At 34.4% G+C, this 22313-nt stretch overlaps 1 protein-coding gene across 1 annotated transcript in view; it reads left to right on the top strand.

Moving 5' to 3' along the window:
- The window catches only part of LOC144442626 (retinal guanylyl cyclase 2-like), a 54757-nt gene that overhangs the window by 23894 nt on the left and 8550 nt on the right, over positions 1-22313 (top strand). Inside the window, exons 2-3 of the mRNA XM_078132006.1 lie at positions 16269-16582; positions 18142-18520. Coding sequence (XP_077988132.1) covers positions 16269-16582; positions 18142-18520 — 693 coding nt within the window. The remainder of the gene's footprint in view (positions 1-16268; positions 16583-18141; positions 18521-22313) is intronic.

Raw genomic sequence — 22313 nt, forward strand, 5'->3', positions numbered from 1 at the left:
CTCTTGAGTTCAACATTCAACATTCATATATACATAACCATAATCGTTTGTACTGAGGACACGCCTAAACTACCTAAGAACACTTATGAGTAGAGACAAAGCAAGATCAATGGACGTTCCTGGCGGGCTTTGTAAACACGTCTATAGTTCTCACCCTGTTGTGAAGAATATTGTCATCAAATCATTTGAATTGTTGGGGGCTATAGATAAGTAGAATACAAACAACTTTACGGTGTTACTTTTTTCAATAACTCAAAGAACACCTGTCTGCTAGTTCTTCTCGAGTCACGCATATTGAAAAGCATGCAAAGGAATAATCGATACATTGTACATTCATGTATTGTGTTGATCCACACGTTTGTTGTTTGTCTGCGATACAATTCAATACCTACTACTTTACGTATCTTGTCACTCGTTTTTAGAGCCAGTCTCTACTTGACTCCTTTTACAGGTCATTTTTGTCTTGACATTTTGAATAGTACTTCCCTTACTTACAATGACTAAGTTTCGAAAATTGCTTAATATCGAAATTTCTTAAACTCAAATATGTCTTTCTTTCTGTCATATATATATATTCTTATCTAACTTCAACTTTAGATTACAAATAATGTATGAATAATTCTATACTTCACAAGTTTGTTCTTACATGAAGAAAAACTATTTGGTTATTGATGAAACTTGATAAAAGCAACTTAGAATATAAAGCAGTATGTGGCTTAATACATTGTAGATTAACAAGGAACGCAATTTCGATGCTGTCCTCTGGCCTGGTACACTCAGCTTCTTGATATTAGAGCACTGTCTTACCAGATTGATACTCACCGAGTTATATATATATATATATATATATATATATATATATATATATATATATATATATATATATATATATATATATATATATATATATATATATATATATATATATAACTATTACGCTCTGCCACTGCGGTATAGAGCACTGTCTTAGCAGATTGATACTCACCGAGTTATATATATATATATATATATATATATATATATATATATATATATATATATATATATATATATATATATATATATATATATATATATATAATTGACTGGATGTAGATAAAACCACATAAAAGTGCTCAATACGGGTAGTAGAGCGAATTATATACAGGTTTTGAAAATTTGAACCAAATTATATGCTATAGACCCTACAGAACTGTTTCGTGAGGTGCGTAGTCCTCACTCATCAGGGGTAGAGTGAGGACTATAGCATATAATTTGGTTCAAATTTTCAAAACCTGTATATATATATATATATATATATATATATATATATATATATATATATATATATATATATATATATATATATATATATATATATATATATATATATATATATATATATATATATATATCGATCGTTAGGTGAAGTGTTCTGGCAAAAACGTTTCGCTCAGACTTTGACAGTTAATGGAATTGAGTAAAAGTGGCATGTGCAGGATTGAACCGCTGTCCACGAACACTAGCCAGAGTGCTCTAATCATTTAACCAACTGAATAAAGGCATCACCTGGTAGATACCATGTGTCGACCTTGTGTGAGAAGCCAAACAAGAAGCAAGTGGTATCGAATCTCCATATCAAAGGTAAAGGTCTGAGTTCCCACATCAAAGGTCAAGATCTGATTTCCCATATCAAAGGTAAAGGTCTGATTTCTATATCAAGGGTCAAGGTCTGATTTCCATATCAAAGGTCAAGTTCGGTCCTCCATATCAAGGTCAGGGTCAAAGTCAGATTTTAAATATAAAAGGTCACGGTCTGATTTCCTAAATCAAAGGTCAGTTACCGATGTCCCTCCATTGAGACATTCGGTAATTCCATTTACTTAGTCTTAGAATGTGCTAAGTTGCAATTTGACCCCATTTACTGCATCAAGTTGTGGTCTGTGATTGTCAAAGCGTGAAATAACCATGAGATGTTGGTAAAGGAGCCTGGAAAGTGAAAACTGTAAGCGCTGTTGAAAGCCTACCTCTTCCCTATTAGATCGAATAGTAAACCTGGTATGCCAAACACGTCTTCTCCGCTCGAGGCACAGTGTGAAAATGTTAGAGGTAACTCAGGTTTCAAACTTCTTTCATATTTATTTTGTATAAATGAAAGATCTACAGGCAGTAGTTAGCAAGTATCAATGCGTGGAATAATATGTAATATACCCTACAGCATTGATTGTACTTCAACACAATTGATTGGGTCCTGCTAAGCGCCTTCCTGCCTACGTTGAACACCTTTAATAGATATGTTGGGGGCAGGATCACTCTTGATTAACATACAAAGTATGCTGGGAATGGTATCGATATCAACACGGTTGAATTTACAATCTTCTGCTTTCTCTATCGTATTTCCTTGATTTTCATTTCACGGTTTATTCTCGCAAGTAATGATGTGTACGCTGTATTTTCCACATTGACATATAGCTACCAGATAAAAAAACACTTTTAAACAATATTTTTGAGATCTTTCATTTATCTATATACTTATCTATCTTTTTAAAATTGTATTTATTTATTTACCTATTTATTTATTTATTTATTTGATTGATATCGATTAATTATCTAAATGTAACCTCTGTAAAACTAACACTACACGAAAAGTCCAATATATCAACCTTTACCCTACCTTTACCCCACCCGTGACCCACCTAACCACTATCTCTGTACAGGGGTCTTACGAAATGCAGTCTACAGCCCCCCCCCCCCCCCAGGGAGAGATCACTGGGTAAATTAAGTCAAAGGTGGAACTTCGTCTCATACTAACCACATTTACACAACCTCTGCTCAAGACTTACCCCGGTGGAAAGACATGGTCAAATATGACTTTTCATATAGTGTAAACTGTTGATATACAAATTAAATACTACAAGACAAAATGCAGATATTTCAACACTGCATAGATACAGCACATTAATATGTAAACGAAACTGTTTACTGTATTTCGATATTAAACCTAGGCAAGTTTTGCTAGACTACCATCAATTCCCGTGGGTTTTGTGTATGTCAATTAATACAACTTACAATATCTTTATGTTTGTACTCTTTGAATGGCAACCTCAGAGTTTTTGTCTAGCTTAATCTAAGGGTTGGGTTTACGCCACTTTGTAACAAAAGAAGGTTAACACCAACCCTAATACTAAATATTACTGTTTCCCCTCCCCCCCCCCCGAGAAATAAAGAGCATTTATTGACATGACATTCTGATATTTAGATTAAACCAAAAATGGAATAATATTGGAAAAGAATTCATAATTTATTTCCAGGAAAGACATCTTCAGCAAGACCACGATTAACATAATGATAGACATGGTAAACGAACATTGTTAATGCAATTAGATTAAAAACACTCTTTGGAATGCCGTTTCTCTGTAATTTATTTTTAATTTTGGACATTAAGTTGTTAAAAATTATTAGTGACAATCCATAGTAAGGAATCCACACACATCGTACAGTCTTCAAGGTATTTCTTCGCTATCATTATTCTTAAAGATATAATAATGGTCTTGATAAATTTTTGGTTGTTTTTTAGTCAACAATTATTGGTTAAAATTTCGGTTTCATGACAATTTAGATCACAAACATGAAGTTCAATTCTGTTGTTGTATATCTGGCAAGAAAATTATTTGCGACTCCTTAAAAATGTGATTGTGAATGGAAACTAAACTAACATTATTTGATATATATATTGCATGCTTGTGATGCCATGATAGTAACCCATTAAGTATAACTGATGATGTTTTACAAATTAATTTGATATCTGATATGATGGAAAAGGGTTATGAAGGTATTTTGTAATTATTCCGTACTTCATAGTTACTGTAGAGTAATGGTATTGAAATTTTACATTCTTCTTTTAGAAAGCCCTCATTATTTCTCATTGTACCACGAATTGTAAAGTACCAAACTCGGGAAACAGATTTTTCAAGCTACACTGTAGCTTTTCCCTGTTTTCCGGCCATAGAACTCTCAATAGTATTCTATACTATGTGTTGTGCAATTTCTCTAGTTTGTCAATTTCTGTATTGTATGGTATACTGTGACAAATTCATTCTTTCTATGGCAAATAAACGAAATACTTATACAGTAATTATACATGAGATTGTTGATGGGCGTGAGATGCCATTGTATTACATATGAACCACCAAGACAAAGTTTTTAATAGTAATTTGTGATTGCTAGCAAGTACGTTTAAGTTGTAATATGCGACTTAAACAATTGATTTACTTCTCTTTTTTTTGATATTTCAATGTCCACATCTAAGCAACTCCATTCAACATTCTCTCTTTATGCTTATTCCCTTGATAATTGGTAATGTGATTACCAAAATGCACTCTTTTTTGTAATAATTGACCTCAATAAGTGAACACAAGAATTATCCTTTCTCTCTCTACATTGCTTTGATGATTTGTCTTCTTTTACTTAATATAATTTACAACCTAGTAATATGCCAATTATTGGGAGATGTTACATTTCATTTTCAAAGTATATGGCGCATTATAATCCATGTTGACATCCATACAAAATTTATTTTAAAAAATGCAGTAATGCCTAGGCTGTTAACAGCCTGGGATGATGTTTAATAATGTATCATGTTGATTGTGTCTTGTGATTTAATTGGTACAATCCATGTTTAGGAATTTAACCACCTGAATGCCAATAGGGTTTAAATTTAGAAACGATGCCTTTAATAAATAAATCATGGCTTGATGATACTCTTGCTGAATCCGTCAGTCGCTTAGAGGACAGATGACGTCATTAGAAATTGCTACACTTAGACTGACAATAGTAACTATGGACAATAGACGTTTACCCCATAAATCTTCATCAGAAGCACTTAACAAAATTAGAAAAAGGGTGATTTAGAGATTTGCTGTAATTCTATAAGCGTCAAGACTCGCAAATAAAGAGAAGTAAACACTTTGAGGCGTTCACAAAGAATGGTAAATCCTATGTCTGTAGGTACTTTCATGTTATTTTTAAATGCTTTCAAAACGTTTCTCAACACCTATGATAATACCCGGGAGTTCGATTCAATATCTGTACTCGCTGTTGGGTAAAATGAGATCACAATGTTGCATAAGATTGCAGATACATAGAATAAACTAAGCAATCATTGAAAATACAACATAAACGAAAAGAAGCTGACTTCAATAAATGAATAGGTTTTGTTTGTCGTAGACGTCATAACCCTTCATCAGTCAAAATAAGCGTATATATAAAAAGTGATAATGTGGTATGTATGTTATGAAATGGCAAGGTCGATCGCCTAAGAGCTGCTCATTGTGTATTGTTTCACAATGAAGACAAAGTTTTAGTTTCAATGAATACAGTAATCTAGATTCAATGGCATCAAGAAGTCAATCTCATAAGATATAAATAATTTAATATTTCGTAACAGACAGGCCAAATCAACAAAGGTTAGAGAAATACTGTTGACGGTAGTTTATCTGTTTATGAGGAAGTAAGCGTTAGTATGTATATGTATGTGTTGAGGAGGAGAGAGTTATCCTATCACAGTGGGCTAGTCAGGTTGTCTCTTTATGGAAACTATTAATTCAAGTTTCAATCAATAAATTGCTATGGGCTTTACATAATGTCATGTTTGTGTCACTGTGGTTAGGCTAGCCACGAAAGTTTATCAAAAGGCCATGACAAACAGACAACGTATTGCAAGCCCATCACAATGAGCCACTCATGGCTTTCAATATATATGTGTGTCCAACGATACTTTCTGATCAGTTATAATGCATGCTAACAGAATACATTATAAATGTTAGTACATTTATTTGTATTAACAAACTAAACGTTCGTGTTTTCTTCGTAAATACAAACTTATCTGCCTCGAGGAATGTGACATTGTCTATTAGACTCAACGGCTCACATATTTCTTATCACCTACGTCAGTGTAAGATATTATGAGTTTGTGCATTGTTCCAATATACAATCATGACGTCCGTATCCCCAGTAGTCGCTCTGTCTGCCTTGGGGGACCTAATCTGATATAATCAAAGCTTATTTAGTCAGAATTAATGTCATAAGGTTCATCCGTATATATACATACAATTACATAGTATATGAAGTTGAGTGAATGCTAAGACTAAGATGCATTCTAGAAAGCATACCTTCTATATGACCATTGTTAGCCACTGAAGTATTTTCTGCCATCTTCAGCATTTGGCCTGTATTAATGTTTTGGTAAATGCAACTTTAAAAATCAAAACTCTTCTACCGAATCGCTTGAAATGGTTAAAGAAAGATTTTGTCCATTAAGAACAAAATAATATTCAAAGGCAAAACGATTTTGTTCACTTACTGAAAGGTTTCCTTTCATTGACACTTCTAACCATTGACTGAGATACTATGTTCATTGACAGAACTATTCTGCTCATTGCCTGAGATATCCTGTTCATTGACAGAACTATTCTGCTCATTGACTGAGAGATCCTGTTCATTGACAGAACGATTCTGCTCTTTGAGTGAGAGATCTGATTGTGTTCATTGACAAAACTATTCTGCTCATTGACTGAGAGGTTCTTCTGATTGACTGAGTTATTCTGAGCGATTGCGTTCATTGACAGAACGATTCTGCTCATTGACATATTCTGTTCATTTACAGAAGTCTGCTCATTGACTGACTGAGAGATTCTGTTCATTGACAAAACGATTCTGCTCATTGACTGGGAGATCCTGTTCATTGACAGAATATTACTCTTCATTGACAGAGAATTTCCATTCATTGAGAGACAGACATAGACACGTTGATCGAAATATTATGTTCATTAAGAGAAAGATCCAGTTCATTGACAGGATATTACTGTTCATTGACAGAGAATTTCTCATCATTGAAAGAAAGACATAGACACGTTGATCGAAATATTCCGTTCATTTAATGAAAGATCCTATTCATGTAGAGAAAGATCCTGCACATTAATTAGAATATTCTGTTGACTGAGAGACCGATTCTATTTATAAAGAGAACGATTCTGTCTATTGCCAGAAAGATTCTTGCATTGTTACAAAGGATGATCCGTATAGCTGCAGACTTAACGCAACCTTTGCCCTTTCTGGTATCATTTAAGTCCAGCCTAGTCATTTCCACACTACAAGTCTTAACCGGATACGTCTAATCGTTATATGGAAGCAATTTTATAGAATGGGTACCAGATGGATACGTTAACCAAATATTTTCAAATTACCTAGTTTCAGTACATCGACGGTTCTTTTCAAAACCCAATTTCATTTTCACCTACATATTCAATACATATTTACTATGGTATGAATGTTACCACATTCGATCATTGTTTTGTTTGTATTTATGAATACCCCCCCCCATTCATTTAGTGTCAAAGGTCATTCCTAATTTATAATTGTATAATTGTATTTCAAATGAATATATTCTTGACTTCATACTAGCTATCAATAATATTCATTGATTTCGTACGATGTGTGTCTGACATGCTTCAAAATTGTTTACAATGCCGGCATGCCTAACTTAAAGAAGAACATTTATTCTACAGTTTAGATTTTCTTGTTAATGTATCAAACAGTCAAATTAATATTAAAGAGGTTTAATCAAATTTGTTGAAAAGAGTTGAAAAATGTTGTTTTATTGATTTTAGAATCTCATTCATATATAACTGAATTGATGTACTCTGTGCAGTAATAATATTTATATCAACATTGATTTTACATGCTATAGTGTTGGAAAATGCTTACAGTCGCTTTCAATATCAATAAATGACTCTCACATACGTTGAAACCGAAATTGGATGTGGAAACTGTATCACAACCTATATAAAATAATCTCAATTTGGTAACAAAAATGGGCCTCAATGGAAAGAAATAATTCACCTGCTGCAATACTGAATTACTTACATGAATTAGAATATAAACATATATTTCATTTATTTTTCAAAAACAATTTCTTAAACTGATAACTTTATGTACTGTAAATAGGTGTTTATTAACCTTTCATTGGGGCAACCTGTTGGTTCATAAATAAGTAAGCTAAGTAAATAAATATATAAATAAATATATATATATATATATATATATATATATATATATATATATATATATATATATATATATATATATATATATATATATATATATAAAAGCACTATCATCTGAAAGATAGGACTCTTGCTTAACTACCATTAATTTTTAAAGCAAGCTATATTTTGGAATACATTGTACCATAAAGTAAAGAAATTCAAAGTTCAATTATCTTTCCTTTATAGTTTTTTCTTTGATTTTAAAATGTTGGTCTATTGTTTATTAAGATTGATAAATTCACATTGTTAAGAATATCGATAAAGATTTTTTCCTTTTTTTCAGATTGAAACGATGCTGAACCATCGTCACCACATTTCTTTTAATCAAGTAAATGAAAGCCTTACTCAGGCTTTACGATGGATTGTATATCAGACATTAGGACAGCTCTGTTTGAATTGATCATGTGATAGCATAAAACTATCGACGTGTCGATATCTCCTTAGTAACGGATACCCTACTCCTCCAACTGTGTCACTAATGCATATCTCACGGATTAAATGCTACAACATCTATTAAAGTAGTGTGTAGAATAAATGTGATCAACTAGTCTGATAGATTTCGCACGATTTCCAAACACCCACAACGAATGAGTTAGATTTTCATTGTTTGGATCTCACGGACGTGGCGTGTGAAATGACATCAAGTTTTCCCACAAGCCAGTCTTATATTGGATGCAACACCCGAAATAGAATCACAATCAACTTCATATACATCATCAGTCTGCAATACAACACATTTTTGTGTATTCTGTTTGAAGTGTTAACACAAGTCAGTATTAATAACATTTATGCCCAGGGGTCCACACCCCATGGTTAGACTCACACAATAAATAAAACACGTTTTGTGTTTTCTAAATAGTTCCAGGCGTCAGTTTCATATTTATCTACACTTAAGGCTTACAAAACTGAAGTACTATCACTAGTTAAAACTCAAGGTGTTCGTTCAGTCTTTATTTAATCATAAAGGCAATAGCCACATGAAGCCGATAGCCACACACTCGGGATAAGATAATAAAAGAAATGTCGTGAAGACATCTTGGCACGTTCACATACATTATTCTGTTTGATCCAGTGTTGTTTTAAATCTCATGGAAACTTTTATTAAAATATTTTCAATCTGTCATCATTTTATGTACTGTGTTGTTCGAATTATGATTGTTTAAATAATATTATGTATATACTATGAACACTAGTCTTGTTTTAAGTTTTCCTCTATTATACATCCTTCATTTGTATATAACCTATCACAACTTGTAAGCCTTGCAAAAATCGACCAAGGTGTGAAACAAAACAGACTGGTTTCAAGGTAAACAAAATTTATATTGAATAAATCTTCAAGGACATCATTTTATAAAGTGTATATTTCATTAGGTAACAATTATTAGATATTATCTTACAAAGTCTTGAAGGCACAAATGAACTATAACAATCTATAACAATCATATACTGCAACACGTGAATCAATGGAATATTGCTGTGAACTAATAGCATACAACCTGAGAAGTTAGTACGTAGCTTGAGAAATTGCAATAAAATTACCCATTATTGAATAATAAATAACAAATTGCAAATGTTGAATATGAAAAAACACCAACATTTATCTACATAATAAATGATATAATTACAATGCTTTAGGGGTTAAAATAACGAATGCCCTGTGTCTTCACGGAATTATTTTAATGACATGCAATGTGGTTTAACTACCAAAATGTGATACGAAATGAATTGTTGGGTACACAATTTATCTCCTATCTGAACACATTCATGACAATTATTGGATATGAAAATATACATTCAAAGAAGTCAGAGTTCTTTAAACTTAGTTGTTATCATAGTGACAAATAATGATAAGAGTATACATAGTGTTTGGTATCCTAAACATGTCAGATGGTTGAAAATACATCACGCAGAACAAAGTTAAACAATTTATACACAAGTTCTCTTTCTCCACGTTTGATTGAGATACAGACAAGTTTCGAACAAATCACTTGTCCTTCTTCAGTGTCTAACTAGATCTGGCAGAATGATCCAAATTGACTGGAGGTGTTGAGTAACCGGAGGTATGACAAGGTTAGCTTCAATATATGCAAAAGTTACACAATATTTGAAAACTTAAAATGTGTTTTGATCACAGCAATGGAATACAATAGCTTTTAACACTTATTTTCAATCAGTTAATTCATAATATGGTAAAGGGATATAGATTTAACCTTTGACCTACGAATAGGGAGATTCTTTAATTCACATGAGATAGTCTTTAGGACTAGACATGGTCTTGTGTACTTATCTCGGAATTTCGATGAAACAAAATATATCTCTAACACGACATATCTCCACACGTTCTTGCGTTTGAGTATATATTGGCAGGGGAAAAGACAGCGTTTGACCTATATTCTATTCTAAAGAAGGCATTCTTGGACTTTATTTTTGATCTTACAATTGTTTTCATAAGGCCAAAATAAATTGTTTCTGGTTAGCGCTCGCATCACTTAAATACCTCCGCGTCGATCTTTTTTTTTCGTATCTGTCCAGCTCATAAAGTCTACAGATCCGGAGGAACATAAAAACAACCTCCCTATATTAACTGCTGCTTTAGTGAAGACAACTGCAGTCTGAGAGTTAATTGTGATCAGGCAAATTACATTTGCCCCACATACACACTTGCTATAAAGTACTAAATAAAAAGAACAGTAACTGCCATAAGTAGTACATTGAGTGACAAGTTTGTTGAGAATTAAAACATAATCGCATCGTCGCACCACTTTAGACAAATTGTCCTGACCAGAAATAATTCTTTTTTGGCCTAAAGTGCTCATTACTAAATCATTTCATATTTGAAATTATGTGCATAGTGTTTAGGGCAAGATATATGACATTTTAGAAAGCACTTCAAGCTTGACCTTCAGGTCTTGTATTCACGCTCATAGTATTCCCACAGAAGCAAATGATTCGCTCAAGTGGTGATAGTTTAAATCAACAATATGCTCTTTAGCGTCAAATGAAACAAATCCCCGAAGAATTCTACGATCTAATGAAGTATAAATCCTTGTAAGATAGCATATTATCTTACAAACCAATGAAATGTTCCAAAGTAATAAAACAAGATGTCCTTGTTCGGAATGGTTCAAGAAAAGGCAATCGAATCTTCAAGACGATGCAAAAACCATCTGAGCAAGATAAATGGCGGTGATCAAAGCATATTCCAACTGCGTTACTTAATTAATGTAGACACAGGCAGTCAGTGAGTCGGAACACATAGCACTATTGTCTGTACACTGTGTGACCTATACTCCTTGAACACAAAACCAAATACCGACAAGACAATACTTTTATCAAATCATAATATTCGGCACTGCAGTCATATCGTTGTGTGCTGTCATTTACAATATATGAATGGTAGACTACATTTCCCAACTGACACAGGTGGCACATGGCAAGCTGTGTTATATGCTTTATGAAATATGGCATAGCAAGCAATATATAACTTTAGTGTGGTTATCACTGATGAAAAATCTTGTTTGCTAAACATATTGGAAGTAATGGGACTGATTGCTGAACAGCTGGTATCTCAAACTCGATGCGTTACAGATTACAAAGGAGAAAGATAATGTAATTATATCCGTTTTGATATTACCATACTTGCACGTACACATCACTCTGTCAACGTTGACAATTTTTCCATGTTCTGAAAATTGATATTGAATCAGTGTTCAGTTTACGCTAAATGGATGTCTGATATGCATGATAAATGATTTAATAAACCATTGCATACATCTATACTTACTACACCTGGGACAAATTTCCCTGTGAATCAAAGTTCTTCAATTTTCTCCAAACTATGATAGCTTGTTTCTGTTCCTTTTGAAATAAATAAGAACTTAGGGAGTTCATTATCTTGCTTTCAAGGAAATTATCAACCTTTTATTTGCCCATACAGTTAAAGTATTCGCCAGTCTTATTAGATTTCAAATTGCTAAAAAGGCTGGAATAACCGTACAAGTTTTGTAAATAGTGTTGTGTGTGTGTGTGTGTGTGTGTGTGTGTGTGTGTGTGTGTGTGCGATTTAAACTAAAAATAACAGCCCCCCCCCCCATCGATTGCCCTGGCCTTTGGTGACAACATTATTTTTGGTGTCTAGTGAAGCGACTGTTCAAATGTATTTTTGGTAAAAAATGTGACTATTGGTCAAAAAACTTAAAATTCCAAAACTACTTTGCAGATTGACATTAGGTGGGAGCGTTCTTAGGGATGGGTAGATCAAACATTGTTCATGACATGATGATTCTAACCGTGATATGCAAATTAGGTCGAGAATGGTTCTTTTTTTTCTTTTTTTTAAGTTCTTTAATTCCAAAACTACTGAGCAGAATGAAGCGTTTGTGAAGTGAAGTTAACATTTTATTTTTTGTGCATACTAATGGGTTGGCGTTTTGTTAGCATATTATCTAACCCTTGCAGTCTTTAGGTTGCACAGCATTTCATTATATGTATGCAATGTTTCTTGCGTTTTAATGACAAAGACTAATCCATGTTATAGAGTGGCACATAACGATGTTTCAGATGGCATAGGGTATTAAACATTACACAGCTCACAGTTGCTTATATTCCAATTACCCGAATCGTTGTGAAAGCTTTATGTAAAGATTTTCATATTCGTAAAATAGTCTTCACTTGAAAAGTCGACGATAGTACTGTATTGTCAATAACCTTTTAGACCCCAATAACTTATGTAGGTTTAACCAACTTAAGGTCAAAATGTGGCATGTTTATGGCGTAGTACAGTGACAGTAATGACTATATAGTATAATTATTTGAAAAGGCTTAATATGCATCCAGGTACGTAGATAAGCATGTTGTCCTCCTTATAGGTTCGATAGGGTCTCAAGTTGGGTACTACTGCTTGATTGCGATGTTAGTGAAAGTTCATTGCAAGCAATTTACCTCTTTTGATTGACTCCATTATATCGTAATCTGTGGCTCTATTCCTTATCTTGCACAGAATGATGTGATTTTCTTCCTGCCTGTTATTTTCACAACAAACGTTCTGGCCTTTAATATTTAATGGTGGAAACAGTACTAAAAGTCTGTGTAATTTTTACACCAACCCATATACACAACAGTGGAAATGAATCGAATATTCTTTACCTAATTCATAACAAGATTTGGTTAACAATGGGATTGAGAGACGTTGGTTTTATAATCACCATTTTGATATAATTTCGCTTTCAATTCAACAAACTATAGCCCTACTTTAGTATATTACTATCTCATTCTATCACGTGACGGTATCTTGGAAGGCGCTATAATATTGCCATAAAACGGACGATCTGTAATAGCTAACACTAAAATACGTTTCTTAATACCCTTCCTATTTTACCGGATCATTTGCCGATAATTGCCGAGAGCTATTTGATAGCCGGAAAATACATTTAGCGGCACCTTGGACACATATACTTTTAAAAAGAAGAGGTCGGGTGAGGGTCACATGAAAAGCAGAACGAAAATGTTTTTTTTTTATCAGTTCCATCTCGCAATTATGTACAAGTTCATCGTTTAGTCACGTTACAATCCTACGGCCATCACGTCTTGTCTAGAACTAACAGTGTTTAAGTAAAGTTTGGACCCCATGTGACTGTTTCTCCTTAGCCTGTAGATTTCTTTGAATTTACTGTATATATATTTACATATAAGTGTAGAAAAACACGAGTTAAAATGTAGGTTACTATTATAAACGGAAATCTGCTGACTCTTTCATATCCTATGTCACGTCTCAGTATAAAATCTCCATCTCCTATGCAAACAACTGTTATGAGAGTAAATACCATGAACATAGGAAAGCATTAAAAACTTTCCACCTGACAAGCGACTTTTAATATAACAATTTATAGCATAAGGTCTAGATATGTATAATTTTTACTTCGTGACTCTCCATATGTCTTCAGTTGGCTTTCTGATCCCCTAGGTATGTTAAATTTCTAAAAGACTTCCTAGCTGTGTATCCAGTTGACCCCCCCCCCCCAGCTATGTATTAAATTGGTTCAATGACCAGCCTCGCACCAGATGTTCTAAAATATCCACTAGTTGTGTATCCAATTGCCCTCATGGCTCCCTAGCCTGTAAATTGGTTCAACGGCTTGCCATAAGTATCCATATTCGTGTACACGATCAAATTCTTGACTACCTTGCTACAAAAACTCCCTAGCCAATTATCAGTTGATACCTTTATGTATCAAATATTCATGCAAATTAATACTGTTGTGATGTTGTTAATCCTCTATTAAAGCTAATCTGCGGAAATTACGTTGATTTTAGATGATGGCATTGATTTGATATTTCTACCAAAGCTGTGTCATCTATTATATACGACCTATTGTCGTAAAGAAAGAACCAACCTGACCTACATACATACATACATACATACATACATACATACATACATACATACATACATGCATGCATACATACATACATACATACATACATACATACATACATACATACATACATACATACATACATACATACATACAGTTACGTATACGTAACTATATTATGATGTTCCGTTGTTGTCAAACATCTACCAGACCAGTAATTTACCAATACAATGAAACAATTATCATGAGAATCAGGATTTCAAGATTATAATCGACCCAGCAGAAGCAGAAGCATGAATGTTATTATCAAAGTTATCGCTCAACATCTAGTTTCTGTATGTCACATAAACTGTACACACACACTACTCATTGGGAATTATTTCAACCTCAGAGTCGCAAGCTAATCCAAAATGAATTGAATATTTCCAAATGTCGTTCATCATAAATACTGGATTCATGTTGGATTTCTGCCTAATAAACCCTCCTTACAGTTTAAGGATATTGAATGGCTATTAATCTCAGACTGATGGTAATGCTTTCAGACTCAGAGTGTTCGTGATATTCATCATTGTGAATCGACATTAATAGTTGCATTCTCCCACCTGTGTCCTTCCTCTAATCCGATCATAAATACGACTTAGGACGTGATAAAGGAAATGTTTAATGATCATTCGAGTCCTCTTCTCACTGTAATCGTTTGTAAATACCTACTTTTCAACTGTACCTTACGTTGGTCGTGAGTTCTATGTCACTGTTATATTATAACACACAGTTATTATGTTAGCTTTACAGAGGTGGGTCATCATTACCACACCAACATACAACTAATAAAACTCATCACCTAGAGATGAAAGGGGTATTAAAATACTTGATATGTCTATCCATAAGGTTTCTTTGTCCTCGTTAAGTCAGGACGACATTTTACTTGACCAGATTTGCTCTCGTATGATAGAGTTTGTAAAGGTAGTCAGTGAGTAACAAGATCAGAAAACTATATACAACAATCACCTTAGATTAGAAAACTATATACAACAATCACCTTAGATTAGGATTAGTAAAGATTACTTTTATAACAGTTCAGTCTTTGTCATTCACGACTGATAATGAATGTTCCTCTAATAAAACTACTTTTCATGGAGTTTAAAATCTAAAAATGATTTGGAGAGGTAGAAGTTCTCGTTTTTAAAGTTCAAACATTGGGTGTGTGATGACATGATGAATAGCTACTCAACCCTTAATATATTCTGAAACACAAATGTTAAATTAATTTCGATGAGTGATATACTACAGATAGTTCAAACAATTTTGCAATTCCTTTTGCCTAAAAAAAATTATTTCTAAGTTTTTAACGTCATGTATTTAATATTCATTTGCAACAATGTTTCTCTAGTTTTTGTCAATTTCATATAACATTTAGTAATATTTCATTTTGTCACCAAGTGCAAGTAACGAAATCGTTGGTATATATGGTTTCATTTCAGAAGTGTGTTTGGGGGGAAATATAGGTTATTAAAATATACATACGTTGAAAGAATTGTTTTTCTGTTCACAAATTATAATTTGTACAGAGAGGGATTGGAATTTTATATATTATATCAATGCCTCATATGAATACAAAAATGAATAATTTTATCACGTGTTGCCTGCTTTAAGACGACTTTCGGTGATGGCGAGTGTTTTATCATCTTGATAATTGATTAAACACATGTCGATCACCCCCCCCCCTCCCAGCATATGTGTTTGTGTTGTATAGATAGATGTATGTTAGAGTTGTGCACACCGCTAGTAATGACTATATATTCGCCTACAGGTATCATACTATGTATGTCGTCACGGTCAAGGGGAGGTAGAGACCAAGAGAATCTGATGATAGCTGCACACGACCTTGGGATGACTAATGGAGGTCACGCATTCTTTGCTATCGATGCCTTATCAACGGTGTGGCTAGACGGAGGACAGTGGTTCGATGAATCTGACAACCCTGTAATACTCAGAGAGGCGTACGAGGCTGTCTTTGTGCTGACTGTACAACCGTCGTGGCCTGCCTCCTACAACGCTACATTACAACAGTACGCTGATAAAATCAGAAAAAATCCTCTCAAAGAAGTGTTTGAAACATCAAAGGTAAGGCCAGTCAATAAATGCAATCGATTATGACACGTTGAGAGATGAGAACAGTATCTGGAAAGTGACGAGTAAAAAGTAACAGAATAATGAATACTACGAACACAAAAACCGATAGGATTATTTGAACTTTGAACTATTGTTTTAATGTAGTGGGTCAATAGTGTCTCGATTTACATACTAAAATTGGACTATACCGCGAATCACAATTTAATTGAATTTTGCAGCTGGCGTAAGGAATGCGTTGATATCAGAAAAATACCAAATTTGAATGATCATCTTCATCACACCCTGCTCTGATGAAGTTTCAGCCCATAACAGATTTAACAACATCTGTTGCTTAGGGAGTCTCACCATACATGGTATATTTACCACGTAAAAATGAAATCCATTGAATGTGCATCTCTTAATATCCTCTTCTAGAGACAGTCGCAATCTATTCTAGGGCTGTTAAACCAACAGGATCTATGCTTTCAGTGTCTGTTATCTTCTGTGTAATACATTACACACTTCAAGTTATTAAACTTCGATTGTACACAATATTAAGTCTATAGAAAATGCCTATAAATCATTTTTCTTCGTAATTCAAAATAATTATAGTGTCTATATTCGTAGTATTAATGCTTGTTTATAGACACATTACAGCGGATATATATTTGATATTATTTTTTGTAAATATTAGTAGGTAGCCTGCACGTCTCCTGTTTTATTGTCCTTGTTTATATTCTATTCAATTTTATTCAAACTCCATACCCGGGCCCCGTTTGAGGATTTAAATACCAAACTAATATAAATATGGTAGAAGTAGGCGCATTTCTTAAATAAATGTTCTCTTCTAGAGACAGTCCGACGTAATCCATTCTACGACTGTTGAACCAGCAGGGGCGTCTTACCTTGACATTTACATGCACACGTACACGTACACACACACACACACACACACACACACACACACACACACACACACACACACACACACACACACACACACACACACACATATACATACACACATACATACATACATACATACATACATACATACATACATACATACATACGCACGTACATACACACACACACACACCCACACACATACATACGCACACACACACACATACACACACCCACACATGCATACATACATACATACATACATACATACATACATACATACATACATACATACATACATACATACATACATACATACATACATACATACATACATACACGCACACACACACACACACACGCGCGCGCGCGCACACACACACACACACACACGCACACACATCTGTACATGTACACTTTCTAGAGTAGAGATTAACCTTTTATGTAGACGTGATCAGTCTACCTGGCTGGGGCTATATATCTTTCTGTCTGTCTTTTTGGTCCACTGTGTCGTGCCTATCATATAAATATAACCAAACCATTTCAACTCATCAACCACTCCCTTGCCGATTTGAAAAGATATGGAAGAATAAATCATACAGACTAACACGTGAAAGTTTCTGGATAAAAAAGATATTAATTACGTGTTCTCTATTTTTTCACAGGTTTCTAACCAATTCGTACAAGTGTATGATGCAATTTACGTCTTAGCCTATGCAATTAATAGAACTGTGACCCATTCCGATCAGTTTACTGGACCCAACATAGCTGCACATTTCAAAAACATGGATTTCGAGGGTCTGTCTGGTAGGGTACAACTTAACAATAACGGTGACAGAACAATGTGTTATGTCCTCCTTGATTATAACACAAAGGCGGATTCATTTGATGAAGTTCTCAAAGTCAACTTTTCGTCATCATCTGAGAAAGATTATGACTTAACGACCGTTGTGGGCGCTGACATTCACTGGCCCAACGACATTATCCTTGTTGCTGATGCCGCATGTCTTTTCGGGGATGAAGAATGCGAAAGCAGTGGAATAGGTAATAATATTATATTTTGTATTTACATTGTAAGTTGTTTGACAGTTAAAAGATACAATGCTTGCCACTTGCGACACTAATATATACTCAGAGTTCTATACACTGCGAGACTTACTATACACTGCGAGACTTACTATACACTGCGAGACTACTATACACTGCGAGAGTACTATACACTGCGAGAGTACCATACACTGCGAGAGTACTATACACTACGAGACTACTATACACTGCGAGAGTACTATACACTGCGAGAGTACTATACACTGCGAGACTACTATACACTGCGAGAGTACTATACACTGCGAGAGTACTATACACTGCGAGAGTACTATACACTGCGAGACTACTATACACTGCGACACTGCTATACTCTGGGATCTTTTTCTGATTTCTGTTTGAACACTGATGTAATTTAACGTTCCTTATAATAAGAAAACTTTCATTAGAACTTTTTACTTTATAAGGAATACAGTGTTATGAACCCAATGCTCATAAATTGCTTCTCTAAGAAACATTACACTCTTCCACATACCGAACGCTCAGAAACAAAGTTTTAATTAGTTTAAGTTTCCCTAGTTACTGACTACGTTTTCATAGCGTGGGATCCGGATATCCCGAGGTGCGCGCATATAAAATGATCGCTGTGCCAATTTCATGACTAGTCCATGGGGAGAATGCCTAGTGTCATGACATTGCCAATGGTGGTTACAATTTACAATTCTCAATCGGAGCTAGTGTTTATAGTAATCGGATCCTACCGAAGTTAGTGGGCGTACAGGGCCGTAGCCTGATCAAATTGCCAGGGGGGCAGAACTTTGTCTTGGTGCACTCATGCATTTAAAATTTGGAAAAGTGGCTGATTTACATTTTTTTCTGCCATTCACAAAACTTTTATTTTATGGCCAAACCAAAAGAAAACATTCGAGGAAACTTCAAGCTGTGATGACGCTGCTGACGATTCAGAGTGATATTGTGTTCACTCACAAACGGACCTTTTCAGGGCCACCAAATATTCCAAAAAGAGATCTGTCCAGATATTCGAAAACGAGATCTGCCGTTTTATCAGTAAATAATTTAGTATGAGGAACACGATGTAAATTAGATCGAGCGCATCTTCGGAGTCACTGCATGCAGGCGACCTCACGTTGAACGACTTTTTTCCTTTGAAGTGATAAAAAATGCTATGCTTACCCTGTACTGTCTGTTTCCTGACAAATGTCAAAATATATTTTTGGGGGGTTTCACTCTCTGACATTATTGCGACTTGCTGTCTTCAAATGAAGGAGACTTTCAAGACTACTGTTACTCGCCGAAAATGCACAGTGCATGTACGCGCATCGTTTGCACTTTACGGCACGAAGAATTTTTAATTCGCTACTATGCAAAAAGTTACAATATTTTAACTGGATACATTTTTATTCAAAGCGTACAGAGAGACATAGAGGAGTTAGTGTAAGTACAGTCACTTTTGACTTTAGTGAACCATCAATTAAAATCGCGCGTGCTTAGGAATCGTCACGTAAGTAACGATTTTAATAACATCGCTATGTATTCGAAAAGTTGCATTTCCCCCCTAAAAATCTGAGGGGGGGGGGGCAGGTGCCCCCTGCGCCCCCCCCCCCCCCCAGGCTCCGGTAATGGCTTATATGTTCTGGTTCTATCAGTCACACTGCGGCAGTCAATTTGTAGGTGGACAGGTAACAGACCAGCTGAAGCCAAACGCCGGTTTTAATTGTGCTCACAATTCGACATGATAGATCGTAAAAATACTTTGACTGCATACAAACAAATTGAATATAAAAGAATTACTTTACGGTATGCACATCAGTTTTGATAAGGCCAAGTATTCGATATGAGAGATCGTAAAAGTATTTAGACTGCAGGACTGTATAAATCATTGTAAAATGGCGTGCCTTTGAAAACCAAACTATAGAAATACATTTAAAAAATGGTGTGCCTTGGAAAAGTACTCTAAAAGCTCATTCAGAAGTTTTAATTAACTACAATATTCAAAGTGATAGCCATAGAAGGACTTTGACTACTTGAACATAAGAAGCGTGTTCCATGATTAAGTTGTAAAATATTACCATGCAAGGGCGTTCACCGCATATGTGCACAAAATGAAATGGGTTGCTGTGACCAAGCATTGTAATTTACAGTATGCCGTAAAACAGTGTTGCCAATAGCAATTGATCATTGCATGTCTTGCTAGCTATAATTATAGCGCAACAAACACGTCACTATTCTAGATTAATTTTCATTTTCCCAAGATCATTACTTCTCATCGCAAATCTCATCGTCTCAATGTATACCACTTATATTTGATATTTAAAAGTCGCCAGTCGTGATTGTACGGCCTTGTTAAGCACGGACAGGAGATTATAGAGAACCATCAAGACATCGCAATTTAGTCTCTCTATACTCGAGTACACGCTGTGAAATTACAATTATAATATCTTTAAACACAAACATAATATCAAATGTTTACATGTGCATCTTTAGAAGACAACATTTCGAGCTCTGTGATTGGTGATGCGATTTTGACGTCATCCTGAAATGTTGGTATTTGCACTGTATTATCCAAATACCTCTATTCCGTCAACTAGGCTGCCTTTTGTCATTATTATAGAATTTACATATTTAACAAATCCATATGCGATTCAACTAAGATATTAAATTCAGATCCATATGCTATTCAACTGACTTAACTGTCAAATATTAAATTCAGATCCATATGCGATTCAACTGACTTAATTGTGAAATATTAAATTCAGATCCATATGCTATTCAACTGACTTAATTGTCAAATATTAATTTCACATCCATATGCGATTCAACTGACTTGATTGTCAGATTTTAAATTCAGATCCATATGCGATTCAACTGACTTAATTGTCAAATATTACATTCAGATCCATATGCGATTCAACTGACTTATTAATTGTGAAATATTAAATTCAGATCCATATGCGATTCAACTGACTTAATTGTGAAATATTAAATTCAGATCCATATGCGATTCAACTGACTTAATTGTGAAATATTAAATTCAGATTCAACTGACTTAATTGTCAAATATTAAATTCAGATTCATATGCTATTCAACTGACTTAATTGTCAAATATTTTCCAGATCCATATGCGATTCAACTGACTTAATTGTGAAATATTAAATTCAGATCCATATGCGATTCAACTGACTTAATTGTGAAATATTAAATTCAGATTCAACTGACTTAATTGTCAAATATTAAATTCAGATTCATATGCTATTCAACTGACTTAATTGTCAAATATTTTCCAGATCCATATGCGATTCAACTAAAATATTAAATTCAGATCCATATGCTATTCAACTTACTTAATTGTCAAATATTAAATTCAGATTCATATGCGATTCAACTGATGACTTAATTGTCAAATATTTTCCAGATCCATATGCGATTCAACTGATTTAATTGTCACAGACACTAAACAAATGTTCGTAGAAAGCCTCAGCTTTGTTGCACAAGACAACTGACTCTTTGCACGAAACCACGTAGCAACAATAGCTTTCTTGTCTTCTTCAGCTGTATACTGTCTCTAGACAACTTCGGTTCTCTTTGGATGCGCGTCTAATGAAAACACACCAAATTGGTGAATCAATCTGGAAACCCCCCCCCCCTCCCCACAGTCTTCGTCATCTCCACTCTAAGCCATCCTTCCGCTGTGTTCTTTAAAGTCTTCCACTTATCGCTTTCATTCCTCTCTGCATCTGTCGTTTTCTGTGTTGTTGCCATCATTCCAATTGT

Source organism: Glandiceps talaboti, chromosome 11 (genome assembly GCF_964340395.1).
Source record: "Glandiceps talaboti chromosome 11, keGlaTala1.1, whole genome shotgun sequence".
Classification (NCBI taxonomy): Eukaryota; Metazoa; Hemichordata; class Enteropneusta; family Spengelidae; genus Glandiceps; species Glandiceps talaboti.